Genomic DNA, 17,823 nt, shown 5'->3' with positions numbered 1-17,823 from the left:
TGATTTTTATCAACCCTATTATGAAGTAAGATCCAACACTTTAAACACTATTTCATAATCTGTTTAACAAAATATGTAGAGTTTTTTGTTGTTCTTGAGTACTGATTAAAAATTTCCCGATTTATCTGTTGAAAATCACTGTATTTTGTCAGCGCATTATGTTTTTATACATCATTCATTAAAACTTTTTATACAGTTTAACCTCAAATTATTTAACAAAAATTCCAAGCAGATTCCAATGTTGTTTCCATTTGAAATTGAATTTGAGGAAAAATATCAGCAATTTGGCGCAGTAAAAAACATTTATCGCCGCTTGAATTTCATTACGTTTCATTACGAAACTACCGTTCTTGCCACTCTAATCTCTCTCCTACCGATCTCCTAGCTTGGTCATGGCGGCCAATGGAAGCAGTATACGAATCGTTCCTCTACCCTATTATAGAACTCTTTGTTCTTTACTCGACACTACTACTAAGGGTGTCCCAAAAGTTCGTAAACACTTGAAAAAAAAATGAAATTTTACTTGCCAAGTAGTAACAAAAACAACAAAAAAAATTTCCGAAATTCTTAAAATTCCATTTTTAGCAAGTGTTTACAAACTTTCAGGACAACCAAGAAGGGTTGGTTGGGGTAAATGGGACCACTTTTGAAAACAATTCGTTTTTGAAACCGTATACAAAAATTTTGAACAAAAAAAAATCAAACTTACTGTCTATTTTTTTCTTGGACATTATCAATAAGCAAAAGTTTATCATTATTTTCTTAAAAAGTGCTTTTAATGTTCTTAGCCATTATATTTTCAAAAAATCAGATGGGTGTCCTACTTACCCCATAATAAAAGATAAGTGGGTCACCCTCCTTTTATTTATATTTAAATCAAGCACTTCTAAAAAAGGGGGTAAGGGGGGTTACATGATTACGTATGTAAATTTTTAATATGAATAATTTTTTTGTAAATGCATCCATTTGCGAGATATTTACTGGTTTTTAAATCTGTATGACGGAAAATCTAAAAAAAAAAAAAATTACATCTGTGAAATTTCTTGGAAGCCTATAGGTACAAATTTTTGTTTTAAATGTAAAGATGTGTTGAATAAACGTAATACAGTTAAGATCAATTTTGGTAAATTAGCTAAAACTATAAGTTGAAAAAGAAATTGGAAACAATAAATGGCTGCGCATATTTAAAGTTGACTGAGGAAGAATTATTATCACTTCATCCTCAGCAATAATTCCAAAATCATCTGCACCAGGTCAATAACAAGAAGTTCCGTCTAGAACTAGACGAGCCTACTTTCCCGTATACCCATACTACTTTCTAGTACCTGATCAATATTCTCAAAAATAGCTAAAATCGCAAATTTTTTCAAACATATATTTTTTAATATTTTAAGCTGATTTCTAGGAATAAAATATTCCTTACTTTTCTTCAAAAAAACGAACAAATAAAATAGCAGCACCTTTTAAACAAAACAGCTAATACACTTCTTTCCATTAAAAAAATTTTTTTAACAGCTTTCAAAACGAAAAAATAATAATAAGTTCATTAAAATAAATACATCATATAAAAAAAATCGTTTCTTTTTCCCCTGTTGCCGAAAATAATTTTTTAAACGAATTAATGCACTTACCAAAATAAAAAAAAAACAATAAAATGTCAACTTAAAGAAATAATTTTCATTGTCAAAAAAAAAAAAAAAATCGTCTGCGCATATTATACGAGTTTATTCACCGAAAACTAAATACCTAAATTAAAACTTTAGCGTGAAAATAAAAACAAATCATATCAACAATAATTATTTCACAGTTAAAACCACAGCAGCGGAGTCGGAGTCGGAGTCAATCTCATTTTGGGATAAAAGAGTCGGAGTCAAATATCCAAGAATCGGAGTCAGTCATTTGTCCTCCGTGTATAAATGTTTGCCAAAGCTACGAAGTCAGAGTCGAAGTCGGGGAGTCGGAGTCCGATTAATTGTCGGGAACAGGAGTCAGAGTCAGTGTCAGGTCCCCCTAAATTCTCGGAGTCGGAGTCGGGAGTTGGTCGTCAAGAGCTATTTCCAACAAAGTTTGTTTGAAGTAAATCCGCCTTCAAGTACGGAATCTACATTGACTTTCAGTTTCCCCGTAGGCGCTAATGTTAAGGGATTTGAACTGTTCAAAATTGAACGGAAAATTGTTCAAATCAAAAAGATATCTTATATACAAGTTTTTTATCAAAAGCTTTTTCCTACAAAGTTTGTTTGAAGCAAATTCGCCTCACAGTTCGGAATTGCTTTGAATTTCCCCGTAGGCGCTAATGTTAAGTTTTTTTGAACTGTTCAAAATTGAACAAAAAATAGTTCAAATCAAAAAGTGAAATATGGGAATGAGGTGTCCTCGCCGAGATCTTTCGAACAAAAAAAAGTTTGTTCGAATCGGACTATTCATTCAAAAGTTATTAGGGGGGGACAGACAGACAGACCGACAGACAGACCGACAGACAGACAGACAGACAGACCGACAGACATTTTTCCCCATCTCAATACCCTACTTTCCAATTTTTAATTTTTCAATATTCATTTAATTATTTTATTTATTTTTGACTTTTTTTTGTTTTTCACGATATTTTTAAGATGCATTAAGCCTTCTTTCATGCTTTTTTCTTCTTTTTCTGACTTTTACTGGGAAAGTAGGCTAAAAAGTGTCACTATTTCTATTCGTTCTTGCAAATTTAGCTATATTTTTTAAAATTTGCATCATCAACTACCAACATTAGACCTACATAGTACTTTATGGTTTTCTTTGATATAAGTTTCCCAAATACATAAACACCAGCTTTAATAGTTTTGTAGCTAAATTATTACTTTTTACTAGGTCATCATAGTTGTCTTGTATTTCAATAGTGCTTCAATAGTTGCTTTTGATTTTAAAATCCTCACTATTATGAGGGGACTCACATACCCCTTATACCAAACATTTACAGGCTAAGTGGGACCCCTCCTCTAAAACACTTATTAATAATATTTTATGCAAAAACTGTTGATTCAATATTATGCAGTTTAAGTAAAACTATGCACGAATGTTTAATGATCATAAAAAAATAAATAAATAAATAAAAACCAACCTGAAAACACTTCTTTGAAAAATGTTGCTTGAACTCGCAAATAAATAAATAAATAAATAAATAAATAAATAAAATCAGAATTTTTTTTTTTTTTTACTAATGTGTATGACCTAGAGAAACATTCCACGAAATCCAAATACACGCAAAACCAATCACTGTCATGAAATACGACATGATCAGTGTAAAAAAGCATAAAAAAATCTATTCATATTTCAGTTTCTGGGAGGGGGGGTGAACCAATTGGCCCAGTGACCCACTTCCCCCAACCAACCCTAGTTTATGTATTTCCCGGAAAACAATGCTACCTGCTTGGACGAAAACTTTTACAGATAGTTTTCCTCTAATCCCGTTTCGTAAGAATGAAAAAATACGCTTCTGAATTTTATTTCTTCTCAAGTTCGGTCCACGTCTCTTTGGACGTGGCAACAATGGAGGAAAGCAGAACTTTTGCTTTTGAAAGAAACTTGGCCAAAAACAAGCAACATCCCATATGGTGCTCCAGTCCGTACGATAAAATATCCTTTGTAAATTGTGGGTGATCAAGTTCCTGTGCGGGAGCAACAGTGAAATTAAACGAGAGGAGATTAGTTTTACGACGTGAATTTGTTTATGAACGTACCTTTTCCCAGAAATTAAATTCATTGGGGGGAGGGGAAGGGGGATAGAGAGCGTGCGCGGCGCGCGTGAGAGAGAACTACTCTTCAAATGTCATACAGTAAAACCTGTCTACAACGATACTGTAGGGACCTAAAAAAAAATATCGTAATAGACAGATTATCGTTATAGACAGTTTGATTATTCATGCTGACATTTTGCTGGGGCCTTAAAAAATATTGTTACAGACAGGTTATCGTTATAGACAATATCGTTATACACAGGTTTCACTGTATACGTTTTCCAAAAAGTTTTGCAGGTTTGAGAAATCTTATATTTTCTCAGAAATAAAAACAAATAAGATTTTTTTTTTTAATGTCAGTATGTTAAATTACTTTTAAAGCAATATATAATTAAGTTATGGAGGTAAACTAATTATTTAACTTTAATAAAAAGGGCATACAATCATGCTCAAGTCACCCGAAATGGAAATCCATTTTAGTTACCTGCAATAAAATGATATTGCGGAAGGAAACAATTTCAAACTTCTGCCGAGCAGAAAAAATGAGTGTAATTGAAATTACTAGAATAGGTTTTTTGGGTGCCTCCCACTCCCGGCTTTGATCACAACAGTCACTGTTTCAAACATGGAATCCACAAGGATTTACAATACTTATTTTGGTCTTTCGAAGTTCTAAACTTTACTTATTGTTTCTTTGAAATAACGCTTGTTTAGTTTAAAAATTACTGTTTTTTAAACCTTGAATGAAAACAAAATAATATATGAGTTTATGCATCATATTTTGCATTTAGTAAAAAAGTGCCGACACGCATACCATTGATTACATTGAATTAGTTCTGAAATAGCAAAGTATTTTTAATATCTACATATACCAATGCTAAATGTTTAAGTTAAATTTTTTGGAATCAACTTAAGGAAAATAAAATAAGTATATGTATGTGGATGTACAGTAGACCCTTGTTTTATGCGGGTTTATTTTACGCGGTTTTAGATTTGACACCTCTATTTTATTTTACGCGGATGAGTTTCAGTTTTACGCGGATGCGGCAATGCAAACAGATAAAAGTTTCCCTCTTTCAAAATCCAAACTCCTAAAGACTGCAGATTACGCGTAATCAATTGCATTTTGGCGTGCTAATAATCGAACTTGGGTCACTGGAGACATTTTATGCGATTGGTTCCAGAGCTCTTTCCAGAAGTAAAGTTGTTAAACTCACACAGTTCAGAACTCACTGGAAGAAGAGCTTTTAGGAGTGACAAAATTGAAGAACTTTTCAAGGAGTTTCAAAGTATTAAAATAATTTTCAAAGACTCTAGAACAGTTGAAATTATTTAAAGCACTTTACTTACACTTTCAGAAGTTGATTGCACAGTCTTACAAAATGATTATAATTTTGTAAGACACAAAATTAACGAGCTGATGTGTGCATCACATAACTTCCTTTTACTCCAATTTAATGTCATTTCCTCATTGTTGGCAATTTTAATGTGATTCAATTGTTTACCCTCTAAATATCACCAACAGTGGCCATATTGAAACCAAGTTTAAAAAAAAAAAAAAAAAAAACATCGCAAAATTTGTCGCCAAGTTGGCGACAAAACTTGGCGACCAAAAGACTGGCGATGTATTGCCAAGTGTCCGACAAATTATAACATCAATTGAGTTTACATCGAAATTAATAATGATTTCCCCCCTAAAAGGGGCAAAAGACCCCCTTAGGTACATCTGAATGCAACCAAAATTGAAGGTGCACAACTAGGCCCCACTTGGAGTCTACGTAACAAATTTCAACTTTCTAGGACATTCCGTTCTTGAGTTATGCGAGATACATACACACATACACACATACGCACATACATACGTACATAAAGACGTCACGAGAAAATTCGTTGCAATTAACTCGGGGGTCGTCAAAATGGATATTTCGGGTGTCTGTAGGTTTCTAGTTATATATCCACGTGTGGTCGGGTCGAAAAAAAAAACTCAACATTCATTCGGGGGTGAGAAAAATGGAAATTAAGGCCGATTTTTGAGTGAAATTTGTTTCGCGAATACAATACTTCCTTTTTTGTAAAAGGAAGTAAAAATAAATGTAACGAAATCTTTCTCAAAGCAAACATTTTTTTTTTCAATCACAAGTAGTGCAGAAAATGAAATAGAGAAGAGTAAGTGTGATTTTTTTCCTCATACTTAAGATGTTAACAGTATGCAGTAACAAGCAATAACAAAAGAACTTCCACAATATTAGATTCGGTATTAAATAAATGGCAAGACATGGAAGTCACAAAAATTTGTCTTTTATGCTGCAAAAACGCGAGAATCATGATTTTTACATTTTTTACTCAAGATGTATATCAAGGAGCTGAATTTGGCACATCTTGGTAACTGGATACTAGCCTAATCCGAAACTAGAACCCGGCCCTTGGGGAGTCCCCGGCTGGAAATCGATGCAGTGTATTTTATAAGAGTTTTCGGGGGAGGACGGCAGAGGCGTGCACAGGGGGGGGGAGAACCATATATTTTTAAACTAGGGGTGAAATTACGGGTAAACAATATAGACGGGAGCCCAAAAAAGTCATTTGTAACGGGCCCCAAAATTTCTGTGCCCCTGGAGGAGGGCAAGTCTATACCAAACTGACAAGGGGCCTGCCTTGGCTCTGGACGACCCTGAATTGAATTGGGAAAGAGAGCAGAAAATCCTAATTAAGGGTGTAAATTTCAAGTATGCTTTGGAGCTAATAAAAACTAGAATTGCTTTCTCTGTATTTTTTCAAATTTCCACTCGTTTAAGAGTTACAAAATTAAGAATAAAAAAAAACTTTGTTCTTTTCCTTTTCTGACATGAGAAATTGAAAAAAAAACGAACTTTCTTCTGTTTTACGGTACAAAACATTTCGAATTGGGGGGGGACAGCACCCCTCTGGATACAGCCATGGGACTTGGAAGGGGGGGGGGGGACCGACTCCGGCTCTTTCGAGTCCCGACTGCGACTCCTTTACCCCTAAATTAGTCCGACTCTGACTCCACAGCCTTGGCTCTGATAACTGTCTGAGTGCCGTAAAAGCGGCCATGGGCGTCATTCTTCTAATTTTAATGCATTTGAAATAGTAATAATAATTAAATGTATACTTTTTACATTTATGGACTTTTTTCTTTTTTTTTTTTTTTTTTGTGATCAACTGATGCATCACGTGGTCATGTGATTCTGAGCAGCTGTCTTTTTAGATTCTTCTAGACTGAAATGGCAACATTGATGAGGGTTGTGTTTACTTGACAGACGAGCCGTACGTTATGATGCTTTTGAGAGATTTAAAGTCATAAATGCGCTTTGTGCCAGTGCGTCCTAGATAGTTTTATAGTATCTTTTTCTTATCTTCTAATTTTCTTCATTCTAAATTTTATTTTGAAATTATTAGATGGTCGATTGTTTCTCTTTTATGACAAAATATTGCTTACTTTACGCCGGTTGTGGGCGTTAATTTTTGAGATGGCCCTTGTATATTCTATTGCTGTATTTATTTTTGCATCATTTTTTGCTCATTCTGTTCTTGCAAATGTGCCATACGATATCCGACTGGACGAAAATGCGAAAAGGATTCATCAAATAGATTGCTTAAATATCTTAGTTTACGTGATACTGCTTATCCTCACCGTTTGCACCATCTGGTTGTTCAAACATCGGCGAGCCAGGTTTTTGCACGAAACAGGTCTTGCCATAATTTATGGTAAGTACAATTTTACGCATTATTGCGACGCAAAACCATATGCCCGTTTTTTCCTCCCTGCGCAGCACAAACCTCAAACCAAAGTTTTCAACCTGTTCAAATTTTCACTGTTAATGATGAAATTAAAATGAATTTGTTTCTTCCTGTTATTTTAGAAGTGCACTGCTCCCTACTCTTCAAGACAACCTTCGATGCACCCTGCACCCTTTTTTTGCATCTCTCAATTCACCTTCCTTCCTCCTTGAAGTTTATTGATAATTAATTGTTTTTTTTTTTAATTCAGTTGATCAATTTTCATTTTATTTATTTTAAAGTAAATACAGAAATGTATTTTCATCTTTGTTAAAGTTAATTTATAATTTTTACATATTTATCTGATCACAATATTTTTCAGAGTGACGACAGATCAGGGAAAAGTTAGGGAATTTTATTAATCAGGGAAAAGTCAGGAAAATATCAAGGAGTTTTGAAAAAATAACAAAAAGTCAGGGAAAATTAATTTATGAAGAAAAAATTTTTTTTTTCGCTTTATAAAACTAAGTATTCTAATTCCCTACGCATTTTCCGCCAAATATCTGTTTTAAAAAAAAGTAAAATTAATGAGGTGCGATTATACACTGCCGCATATTTGTGCATCTTTTTTTCTCAACGTCAAAGTATTGAATCTTACTTATTAACCACAGGATGAACTTCCTAAGATTGCTTCTGTGTCTGTTAGGTTGTTTATTTTACCTAGCTTTTTACGCTTTCAATGCTACGTAAAATAAACAACCATACATGCAAAGAGGAAGCCTTCATTAATGCCTTAGCTCCTTTGCCTTTATTCTATTGTCTCGAAGTAATTAGCGTACTGTAATCACGATTTCAAGAGGAAGTCTTTGGTTTTTGAATTAATACTAGAAAAGCTTAAAAGTTATTACTTCGCATTTTTAATTTAATTGCTAAAATTGAACTTTCAATAAAAAAACTTTGTTTTTTGCCGATATACTATTTGTTGTCACTGCAGATTATAAAGGTTTTCTTTTCTTCAGACTTAAGTGATTCTTTAATTTTATGACCAAGTTGTATTCTTCTTTTATATATTTTAAAATTAACTAATTGCTTTTTTTTTTTCTTGCATTTCAAAGTTGTTTATTACAAAAGCAATCTAAGATTTTTTTTCGTTACATACCGAAATCATTTGAAATAGAGTTAACTTGTGTACTTAAGTAAATGTCTTTATTTTTTTATATTTAAAATGCTGTATTCATTCATTAAAACCTATGTTCTTGATTAGAGAAAATCTCCCTATGAATGATTGTCAAATGGTTTCATCTGTTTTGCATAAATATGTCAATTAGTTATATAAGAATAACTACATTACTTCTATTCTTTCACTATTACTTGTTATTCTTGCAACAATTATTATATTATTTGAAAACTTAGTTCAAAATAATTTCAATTACTTTTTAGTTCTATCATAAATACACATATGTTCTTAATAGTAATTTTAATGGTTTCTTAAAATTCTTATGCTAAGTGGTTTCTGGAAGTAAAGATTTTTTTTTTTTTTAATTTTCTATAATCGTTCCATGTAGAAAAATTTAACATACTGTTTTGTAGGTTTTTTTTCTCAAAAAAATTGACTTGTTATGTTTTTTTTAACCATTTTATTAAAAGAGTAGCATCTTTTTAAAATATATCTTTAGTTCAACAACTTGACACAGATTAAAATTTTTAAAATACTGCATTTTATACAAACATACAATGGATTTCAAGTAGAGCAAAGAAAGAAAACCATTATAATTGGTAACTTGAATCAGGGAAATTTGGTGAACTTAATCAGGGAAAAGTCAGGGAACTTTTTTTCACAGTTCCTGTCACCACCCTGTTTTTACACTTTTGTAATTTGGACTTGCTTAAAATAAAATTTTTACGCATTCAAAATAATTAGTTATTAAAAGAGTAAAAATAATATTACTATTAAAATGTTAGATTCATATTGCTTTTTAAAATTTATTTATTTTAAAAAGCCAGGGAGTGAAAAGAGCCTCTCTTGCAGCCCCTTACCTGTGCTGCAAGGGTGGCGTACTGCAGCACCTGTAAGCGTACTGCACATGAATGTGAAATTAAAAATTTTCATTATGTTTTTTGTAACTTTTCTCAGTCTGATTAAATTTTATTTTTGAAAGTCAGGGGGTGAAAGTGAACCACCTTGCCAGCAATCATGACATAAACATGATATTAATATCTTTCGTGATTTACTTAGTAGTTTAAGTATTTTGTAGCTTGTCCTGTGATTAAAATCAATTTAAATTTATTTATTTAACACAAATATTTTAAGAAAGTTTAAATATTAAAAAAATATTTTTAAAAAATCTTTTTTTTTTCTCAAAAACCTTGGGGTGCGAGCGCACCTATGATCTGGCCCCCTCACTTTTTCAAGGCACGAACCGCCACTGCTTACCAGTTTTAGCAACAAACAAGTAATGTGTTGACAAATGTTCTTAATACTCAGGTCTAATTGTGGGCGCCATCATCCGCTATGGAGGACAAGACTATGAGGTGGGCCATATCCGGGTGGTTCCTGCCAGAGGCTACGGTAGTAGTAACCTCAGTTACCCACCAGACAACCTGTTTTTTTCAATGGAAGTTGCCAAGCAGATGTCCAGCAAAGTCCTCAAGAAAGAGAACAAGACTTATGCCTATTCCTTTCGCGGAGAGATCACAGATGTGGAGAACAAAAAGCTAGATCAGAAAGTAAGGACACTCTGAGACTGATATTTATTTAACATTTTTTCGTAAAAATATTTATTTTACTCTATGACAAGGCTTCCCAAACATTTTCCCCAGCGGTTCCCTTTCATAGACCAATATTCAGTGCAGACCCCTTTCATTAGAACAAATATATGCTTGTAATTTGCAGCTAATTAAAAATTAAATTAACCATTACTAAGTATAGAGGGGAAATTCACTGTTTAAAAAGCCATTAGATAGGTAATTTACAGAACTTAACTTTATTTAGGATTTCTAAAGTGCAAAAATACAATTAAACAGACAGAAATCAATTGATAGGTAACAAAGCCATTAAAATTCAAAATTGAGCATTGAATCAATTGGAAGAGTGATCTGTTGTTTTAGCTGAACAATTTTCATATATTGGGTGTAAGTATTAGTATTTAGAATTGAGTGTCAAGTTAAGCATTTAGACCTCTTCAGTATTTAGTTTTGGTGGCTGCATCAATTTAAAAGATGTATTTGCAATGGTTGAGTTTTGGCTAATGGAAGAACATGATTTGCGATGTTTAACAAATTGTTAGTTTTTCTCGCTGGGGGGGGGGGGGGGGGGATTGGGTTAGTTACTCTGGAAGGTAGATTTAAGTTGTAATCATAAGTTATGTCCATTAAACATTTATTTTGCCATTTCAACAGACTGCGTAGCTTTGTTAAAACAGAAAAAGTGTGACCACCAATGAATGATCTTGCAGCATTTTCATCTTGATATATTGAGAAGTAGTTCTGATAGGACAACTCTATGCTTCGACGGTGTTCGCATATTTTACGAAGCAAAGTGCTCTTTGAAGGCTCAAAATTATTTTTCTTTAAAAAAGTATTTAATCCAGGAAATCCTTTTGTCGACAGATTCAGAAAAACTGGATGTTTTCTCTTTTTCATGTAATTTCTTTGATCCATTTTTGCACTAGAAGAATCTTAGGATTCTTTCTCAAAAATTCTATCCAATGTTTTCTGCCTTTGACCAATAACATTGTCAGTTAACAAGTTATTGTTCCTTTTGACCAAAGCTGTTACAATGCCTTTTTCCCACCATTAATTGTGTGCTCTCCTGGAATAGCAGTTTTTTTATTTCTGCTGTGGAAATGCTTCTCTTATTGCCTTACTCTTTGCCTGAATGAAGTTCTTCAACCATTTCTTCTTAATACTCCTTGTGCAGTTCTTGGGGTTTGAACAGTCAGCTCATTCCTGTAGTCTTTGGCGAACTTCTTTCAGTGCCGCTCTCCGAATAGTAAAGACGTGTGCGAATGCCGAGTTCAGTTTAACTTGAACAAGTTGAATGAAGGGCAAATGGTGGGGTTCTACTATACTTGAAGACTGATATCAACTTAATTCAGTTACCTTGCAGTAGAAAAGCTTTCTTAAATTTTGATTTTGATGGCTGTGATGATTTTCATGTTAACAAAAATTTTCAAAGTTATAAAAATTTCTTGTTGTTTACAAAGATTTGTTACAAGATTTTACTGTATACTTTTTGCTCGAAAGTTGCAGCCTTAGGATTTTGTCCTTTTAAACATGGAGAGGCCCTAAAACCGATTCCTGAGGAACCCCGCTTAAAACATCACTCCATTTAGAATGATTTTCCCTCACAAAAACTCTTTGTTTCCAGTGAGCCAATTTCTAACCCAGAGTTAAGTTTTTCCTCCTATTCCTATATCAGCTAGTTTGTTGAGAAGAGCAACATGCGGTACCTTATCAAATATAAACAACATCCACACACTTTTTGTTATCTAAAGTTGAGGTAACCTTGTCGTAGAAATACAATAAATTAGTAGCACACGATTTACCTTTTCTGAAACCATACTACCAACCAGTCAACAGACTATTAGTCTCTAAGAAATTCATAATCTTAATTTTGATCAAAGTTTCAAAAATCTTACAAACCACTGAAGTCAGACTTACAGGTCTATAATTCCCAGCATTACCTTTAGACCCCTTTCTTGAAGAGCTGCATTATGTTAGCCAGCTTCCAGTCCTCTGGCATTATCCCTGAGTAATAAGAAGCATTGAAATTATTTAAAATAACATCCACTAATTCCTCTGCACATTCAACTAAAATTTTTGGATAAATATTATCTGGTCCCAGAGCTTTAGTTTCTCTATTTTTTTTTCAAGTGAAATAGAACCTCTTCCCTAGAAAAGACAAAATCCTCAAGCTGAATTATAGCTTGTGTCTTGCTAGCGTCAACTGTTAAGGTACAGTTATCATTAAACACACTGGGAAAAAAGTAATTGAGAACATTCGTTTTGGATTAAATTTCCATGTTCATCAACCAGTGACCCAATTTGACTTTTTCGAGCTTTCCCAGAATTAATAAGCAAAAAACCGTTTAGAATTCCCATCAATGTTATCTGCTAGCTTCCCCTTATGAAAATGGTCTATAGAATTCTATAAAAAAATTCTTTAGAAATACCTAAATAGAGTCTTATAGAATTATGGTCCAATTTTCTATAGAATTCTATAGTGAAAAATTCTATAGGTTTCTATAAAATTAGTTTTATAGAATTCTATATACTTCTTACAGAATTCTATAGAGTTATTTTTATAGAATCCTCTAGAAATGCCCTATAGAAAATTGGGCCATAATTCTATAACTTCAAAACAACATAATTCTACTAAAAGGTATTTCTTATAGAGCCTCTATAGATCTTCCTATACAGCCTCCAGATCCTATTAAGAGTCTCATAAAACACAATGACAATGCTTTACATAATTAATATATGTTTGACAAAACTAAATTGTGCCTAAAAATATTAGGTGCAGCAATTAATTACAACGATTACACATTATTGCTAGATAAAGACACTAACACTGGACAGTGGTACCATTTGGGAGTGCTAATTAAATATTAAAACCCCTATCAGTATAAAAAACAATGTTAACATGTCCAAACTTTCGGTTATTGTTACTTACATATAAATTTATAATGCAAAAATCACTGGTAAATTAATGTCATTACTCAGTCATGAGCTTTATTTATTTAGTAAAATCAAATGCTATTTCTGATGCATAATGAAGTTCATTCTGGATTTAAAATTCAAGTTTTGTTTTATAACTACTATTTACAAGTTTTTTCATTCCCAATTTGTTTAATATAACAATAAAAATATAAATATAACAAAACAACACAAAAATAATACATACTTTCTAACGAATTCAGCAAGGTTCAGCCATTTTCAGCACTTAAAACGCTTAGACGATCGCACGTGCAAGATGGACGATTATCGCCGTACAGGGCAGAAAAGGGAAAACAAACTGGCCCATGCACAAAGAGATTGAGAGAAATATTGCTGGCAAACTCTCGTGACAAAATACGGAGTTGCATCTTGGTATTTTGATTATTTTATTTAATAAGCAATGACAAGAATTTATATGATTTCTCACACACTTAGAATTAATTTCAATGTTTAGAAGTTTTATTATTACTATAAAATAACTTAAATATTATAAATAATAAATAATTTTTATCTTTTATGAGTATATTTTTTTATTTAATTAAGTTTGATTTTTTTCATCGAACTATGACAAAATGCAACAGTATTATTATTAAAGACCATACTACAATCCGCCATTGTAATAAAAAATATGACCTTAACAAATAATTAATTGTTAAAATAATTATTCTTAAAACTAAATAGATTAAGTGAGAATTAAACCATTTCATTTTAGGGATCAAACTTCCTAATTAATTAGGGCTTTTTAGTTTTTCCAAACTACAGTAATGAAAACTATAATAGTAAACAAAATGAATGAATTCTCAACTTTTTACAAAATTCTACAGTAAGGGAAGTTTTCTGATCAAATTCTATAGAATTTTGTAGAATTTATTATCTATAGAAACCTTATGCTCAAATTCTATAGCAGTTTCTATAGAACTTTATAGAAGGAATTCTCTATAGAAACTTCATTCTCAAGTTCTTTATAGATATCTATAGAATTATATATAAATAATTTTTATAGGAACTTTCTTATAGACTTCTACATAATTTTCTATAGAATTCTATTAAGCTCTATTAACAATTTTCGTAAGGGTCTGCTCCAATTCTCTTTTCTGAATCCATACCAAATACTTAAAACTTCGCCTTGCCGTAACATATTGGAGCCTATCCACCCTCAGACCAGTTTCTTTAAACTGGCGAAAAGCGATTTACTTATAATTTAGAGCTTCTTTAGTCTCCCTGAAGAACCACATTGTCCAATTTTTAGTAATAACACCTTTTCTTCTAACTGGAACATGATCCCCAACCATTTTAGCTAGTTTTTTCTTAATTTCCATCCACTGCTGATCTACGTAGCCATTTTCCAATTCTGACGAAAAAGCTTCTTTCAAGCTCTGCCTAAGTGCAACAAAATCAGTGCTTCTGAAATTGGGCACAAACCTAAAATTATCATCTTTGTACACTTCAAATTTAAGCCAGAACCTAATGCTGTTATGATCTCTATCTCCAATATAATCCCCTACACACAACCCCTGAACAGAACTTCCTATGTCACTGAAAACTAGATCCAAAATCGCCTCCTCTCGAGTTCCCTGAGTTACTGCTTGATCTAAGAAACAGTCAACAATTACTTTTAAAAATTCCTCTTATTTGCCATTACCAGGATAAACATTGCTCCAATCAATACCCGGAAAATTGAAATTTCACCAATTTGGACATATATTGCCAAATGGTTGCCCACTTCATATGTGCATCTTGTTTTATTGCTTCCATTTCATGCTAAAATTTTATCTTTGTCATTCATATAATTTCAAAAAGGATTTCCCTGAAAGCTGAAATTGTTCACAAGTATAAAGCTTATTTAAACGAGTACAACTAAATAATAACAGGATGTTTCTGTTGTCCAAGCTTATCAAGTGATGTGAAATATTCACTTAACTACAGAAATTGTATTTTTTTTATTTTAGTTTTTTTTTATTTATTTTTTGTCGTAGATGGAAAATGTTTTGTTCATACAAATGATTTTACTTTGTACAAGGAAAGTAAAAGACTATCAAAGCAAGCAACTTTACTTTTTAAAAGTCATGATACATTAATGATCCTCTTATAACAGGAAGTTATTTTTTACAGGCCACTTTTGATCCAGAAATTTTCTTCAACATCATCCTTCCTCCAATCATTTTTCATGCTGGATACAGTTTGAAACGGGTGAGTGTTCTATTTATTCGTGCAAGAAATCGTTCCTCTTTGTGACAGGTCGTGTCAACAAAATTTTGAATCATCTTCATAAAACTGTGCCAGTTTTCGACAAGAAGGAAGGTATTGGTTGAAATAAAGTGTTTTGTAACTGAATGTTTGCATAATATGGCATAACTTGTGACTAGGAGAAGGGGTAAGATGAAGTGTGACACTTTGCAACAAAGAGATGGAAGGAGTGGGTTAAAAAAATGATATTTATGAATGGGGGGAGGGCTATTCAAGTTTTAAAATATTTTACTTATAATGAAATGCTTAGCATTGCAGTCGTCCCTCGCTACTTCGTGCTTCGACTTTCGCGGCTTCACTACATCGCGGTTTTTTCTAAGTTTTTTTTTTTTTTCAAATAGAGTAATTAGCCTTTTTTATGTGCTTGTGTAAACTTTTTTCTACAAAAGAATAACAAATTATGTCTTTTAAGTAATGTAAGCTTTTAAGTAAGGTCTGAGGGGCTAATTGTACTAGTTGAGAGAGTAGAGGTATAAAATCGCCGAGGAAAGTAGAGAATCGCAATCTCATTTTAACTGTTAAGCACTAATTGGAAAGTATAAATCACTGTATTATTACTAGGGGATAAATACATCTGTAAATAGTGTTCAACAATGTTCTAGCTTTTTAAGAGGTATACATAAATGTAGAAGAAGAACGGGGATACCTACAGTCCCTCACGGGCAATTGATTCATCATCGAACAAGTTGAGGTTTTTTCATAGATTAGTAGTAGTGTGTAGGAATTGCATGTGTGTGTAGTTTATTTCTCAATAATTAACAATGTGATATCTATGACGTCTAACATATCTAATTTTCTCATGTTTTGTGCAATATATTAAATAATACAAATGTAATGGTGGCTAAGGGTGCTGTTTCATGTCTAACTGTGATAAAAACCTATTTTTAATTGCCGAAAGTAAGTTTTATGCACTCTAATTAGAGAAATATGCACAAAATCCTACTTCACGGTAATTCAGTTATCACGGTAAAGTCTGGAACGAATTAACCACGATAAACGAGAGATGACTGTATTTATTAGTAATGAACTTGATCAGTTAAGACTACTATGAAGCAATTCACAAATCATGACTAATTTTTACTAGTGCAAAATTGACACTGTATTGAATTGATACATTATGAAAAATACCTTAAAATGAGTTTTTTTTCCCTCTTTGCTTGCATTGTAAAGTACCTTTCTTTTTTACAGAAATATTTCTTCAGAAATTTAGGAACTATTTTCACCTATGCATTTCTAGGGACCACCATATCCTGCTTTGCTGTCGGGTAAGAGTAGATTATTTAATTAAGTTGTGTATCTACTTCTAAACCAACTAGAAAATTGCCCATCAAGGTATGATGGATGAAAATTGCTTCCACATTTGAACGAAGCAATTACCTGTTTGGTGATCTCTTGACAGTTGAAATTTTAACCATAACTGCAGTGAATTTACCTTAAACTCCAGTAGATAACGTTCATTGTTTGATCCCTTTTTCCTTTCTTCATTCTCCTAAAATTAGTCCTACCGGTAAAACAGTAAAGTTACCGTATCCAATTCAGCCTTGTCAAAATAAAGCATTTCCCTGCATGTCAAACAGTACTAAAATATATTATCAAATTATGATGATATGGCCAGAGTTTCATTGTTGATGACGTCAGAGCGTTAATCAAACAGTGAGTTTGCTATTAAAAACATGAGGATGATTGCAAATTTTACTTTGCCCAGGAGTGCCCACCTAGGGGGGGGGGGGGGGGTCATGGTGCAAATTGCGCCATTAAAAAATTTTGTTTAGGGGATGTTGTTTTGAGGGGTATTTTTCTCACTTTGGTTGAAGGGGGAGCGTCTTTGCAATTTTTAAGGGGTTTGCACCCTTGCTGTTAGGAGGGTGCACCCCTGCTTTTCCCACCAAGATCACAGTAAGGCAATCCTTAGTGGATGAGGCCAGAGCAGTAGCGTGTTTGCACATTTGGTGATCTGTTGTGATGCACTTTTTTTGATCCTGCTTTGCCTAATGTAAACATTTTTCTGCATGCAATTTTGTTACCTTGTGATGCAATTGTGATGTTTGTAAATACGATGAAGTCTCCACTAAAGGACAGGGGAAAATCTTTTTATTGGCTTCCAGAAATGCGGGAATTCCGGGAGCTCTATTGAGGGAGAAGGGAAGGTAAACATTTTCTTTTAAAACTACAAGTTGTTGCCTCATAGCCAGAGCTAAGACAAAATTTCAAGTAAAAACCAAATAACTCGTCACAGCATATAAAGACTGTAGTTTTTTCCTTGCTGCTTATCAGTGTGGAATACCCATAACAGAGTTGAAGATGAGAAAACCTCAAAAATAAACGTACTGAAAGATTTTTAGCTACAAGTATAAAGATATACTCAGCTTGGTTATGAGTTTTTTTTTTAGTATTTGTACAT

At 32.8% G+C, this 17,823-nt stretch overlaps 1 protein-coding gene across 1 annotated transcript in view; it reads left to right on the top strand.

The window, feature by feature from the left end:
* The first annotated feature begins 7,007 nt into the window (after positions 1-7,007).
* Positions 7,008-17,823, top strand: part of LOC129222073 (sodium/hydrogen exchanger 6-like) — a 54,965-nt gene continuing 44,149 nt past the window's right edge. The window contains exons 1-4 of the mRNA XM_054856504.1: positions 7,008-7,445; positions 9,943-10,184; positions 15,288-15,365; positions 16,611-16,687. Of these exons, the coding sequence (XP_054712479.1) occupies positions 7,208-7,445; positions 9,943-10,184; positions 15,288-15,365; positions 16,611-16,687 (635 nt within the window). The 5' untranslated portion in view covers positions 7,008-7,207. The remainder of the gene's footprint in view (positions 7,446-9,942; positions 10,185-15,287; positions 15,366-16,610; positions 16,688-17,823) is intronic.

This window comes from Uloborus diversus, chromosome 5, assembly GCF_026930045.1.
Source record: "Uloborus diversus isolate 005 chromosome 5, Udiv.v.3.1, whole genome shotgun sequence".
Lineage (NCBI taxonomy): Eukaryota > Metazoa > Arthropoda > Arachnida > Araneae > Uloboridae > Uloborus > Uloborus diversus.
The sequence above is the reverse complement of the archived record's forward strand: the minus strand, read 5'-3'. Positions and strand labels throughout refer to the sequence as shown.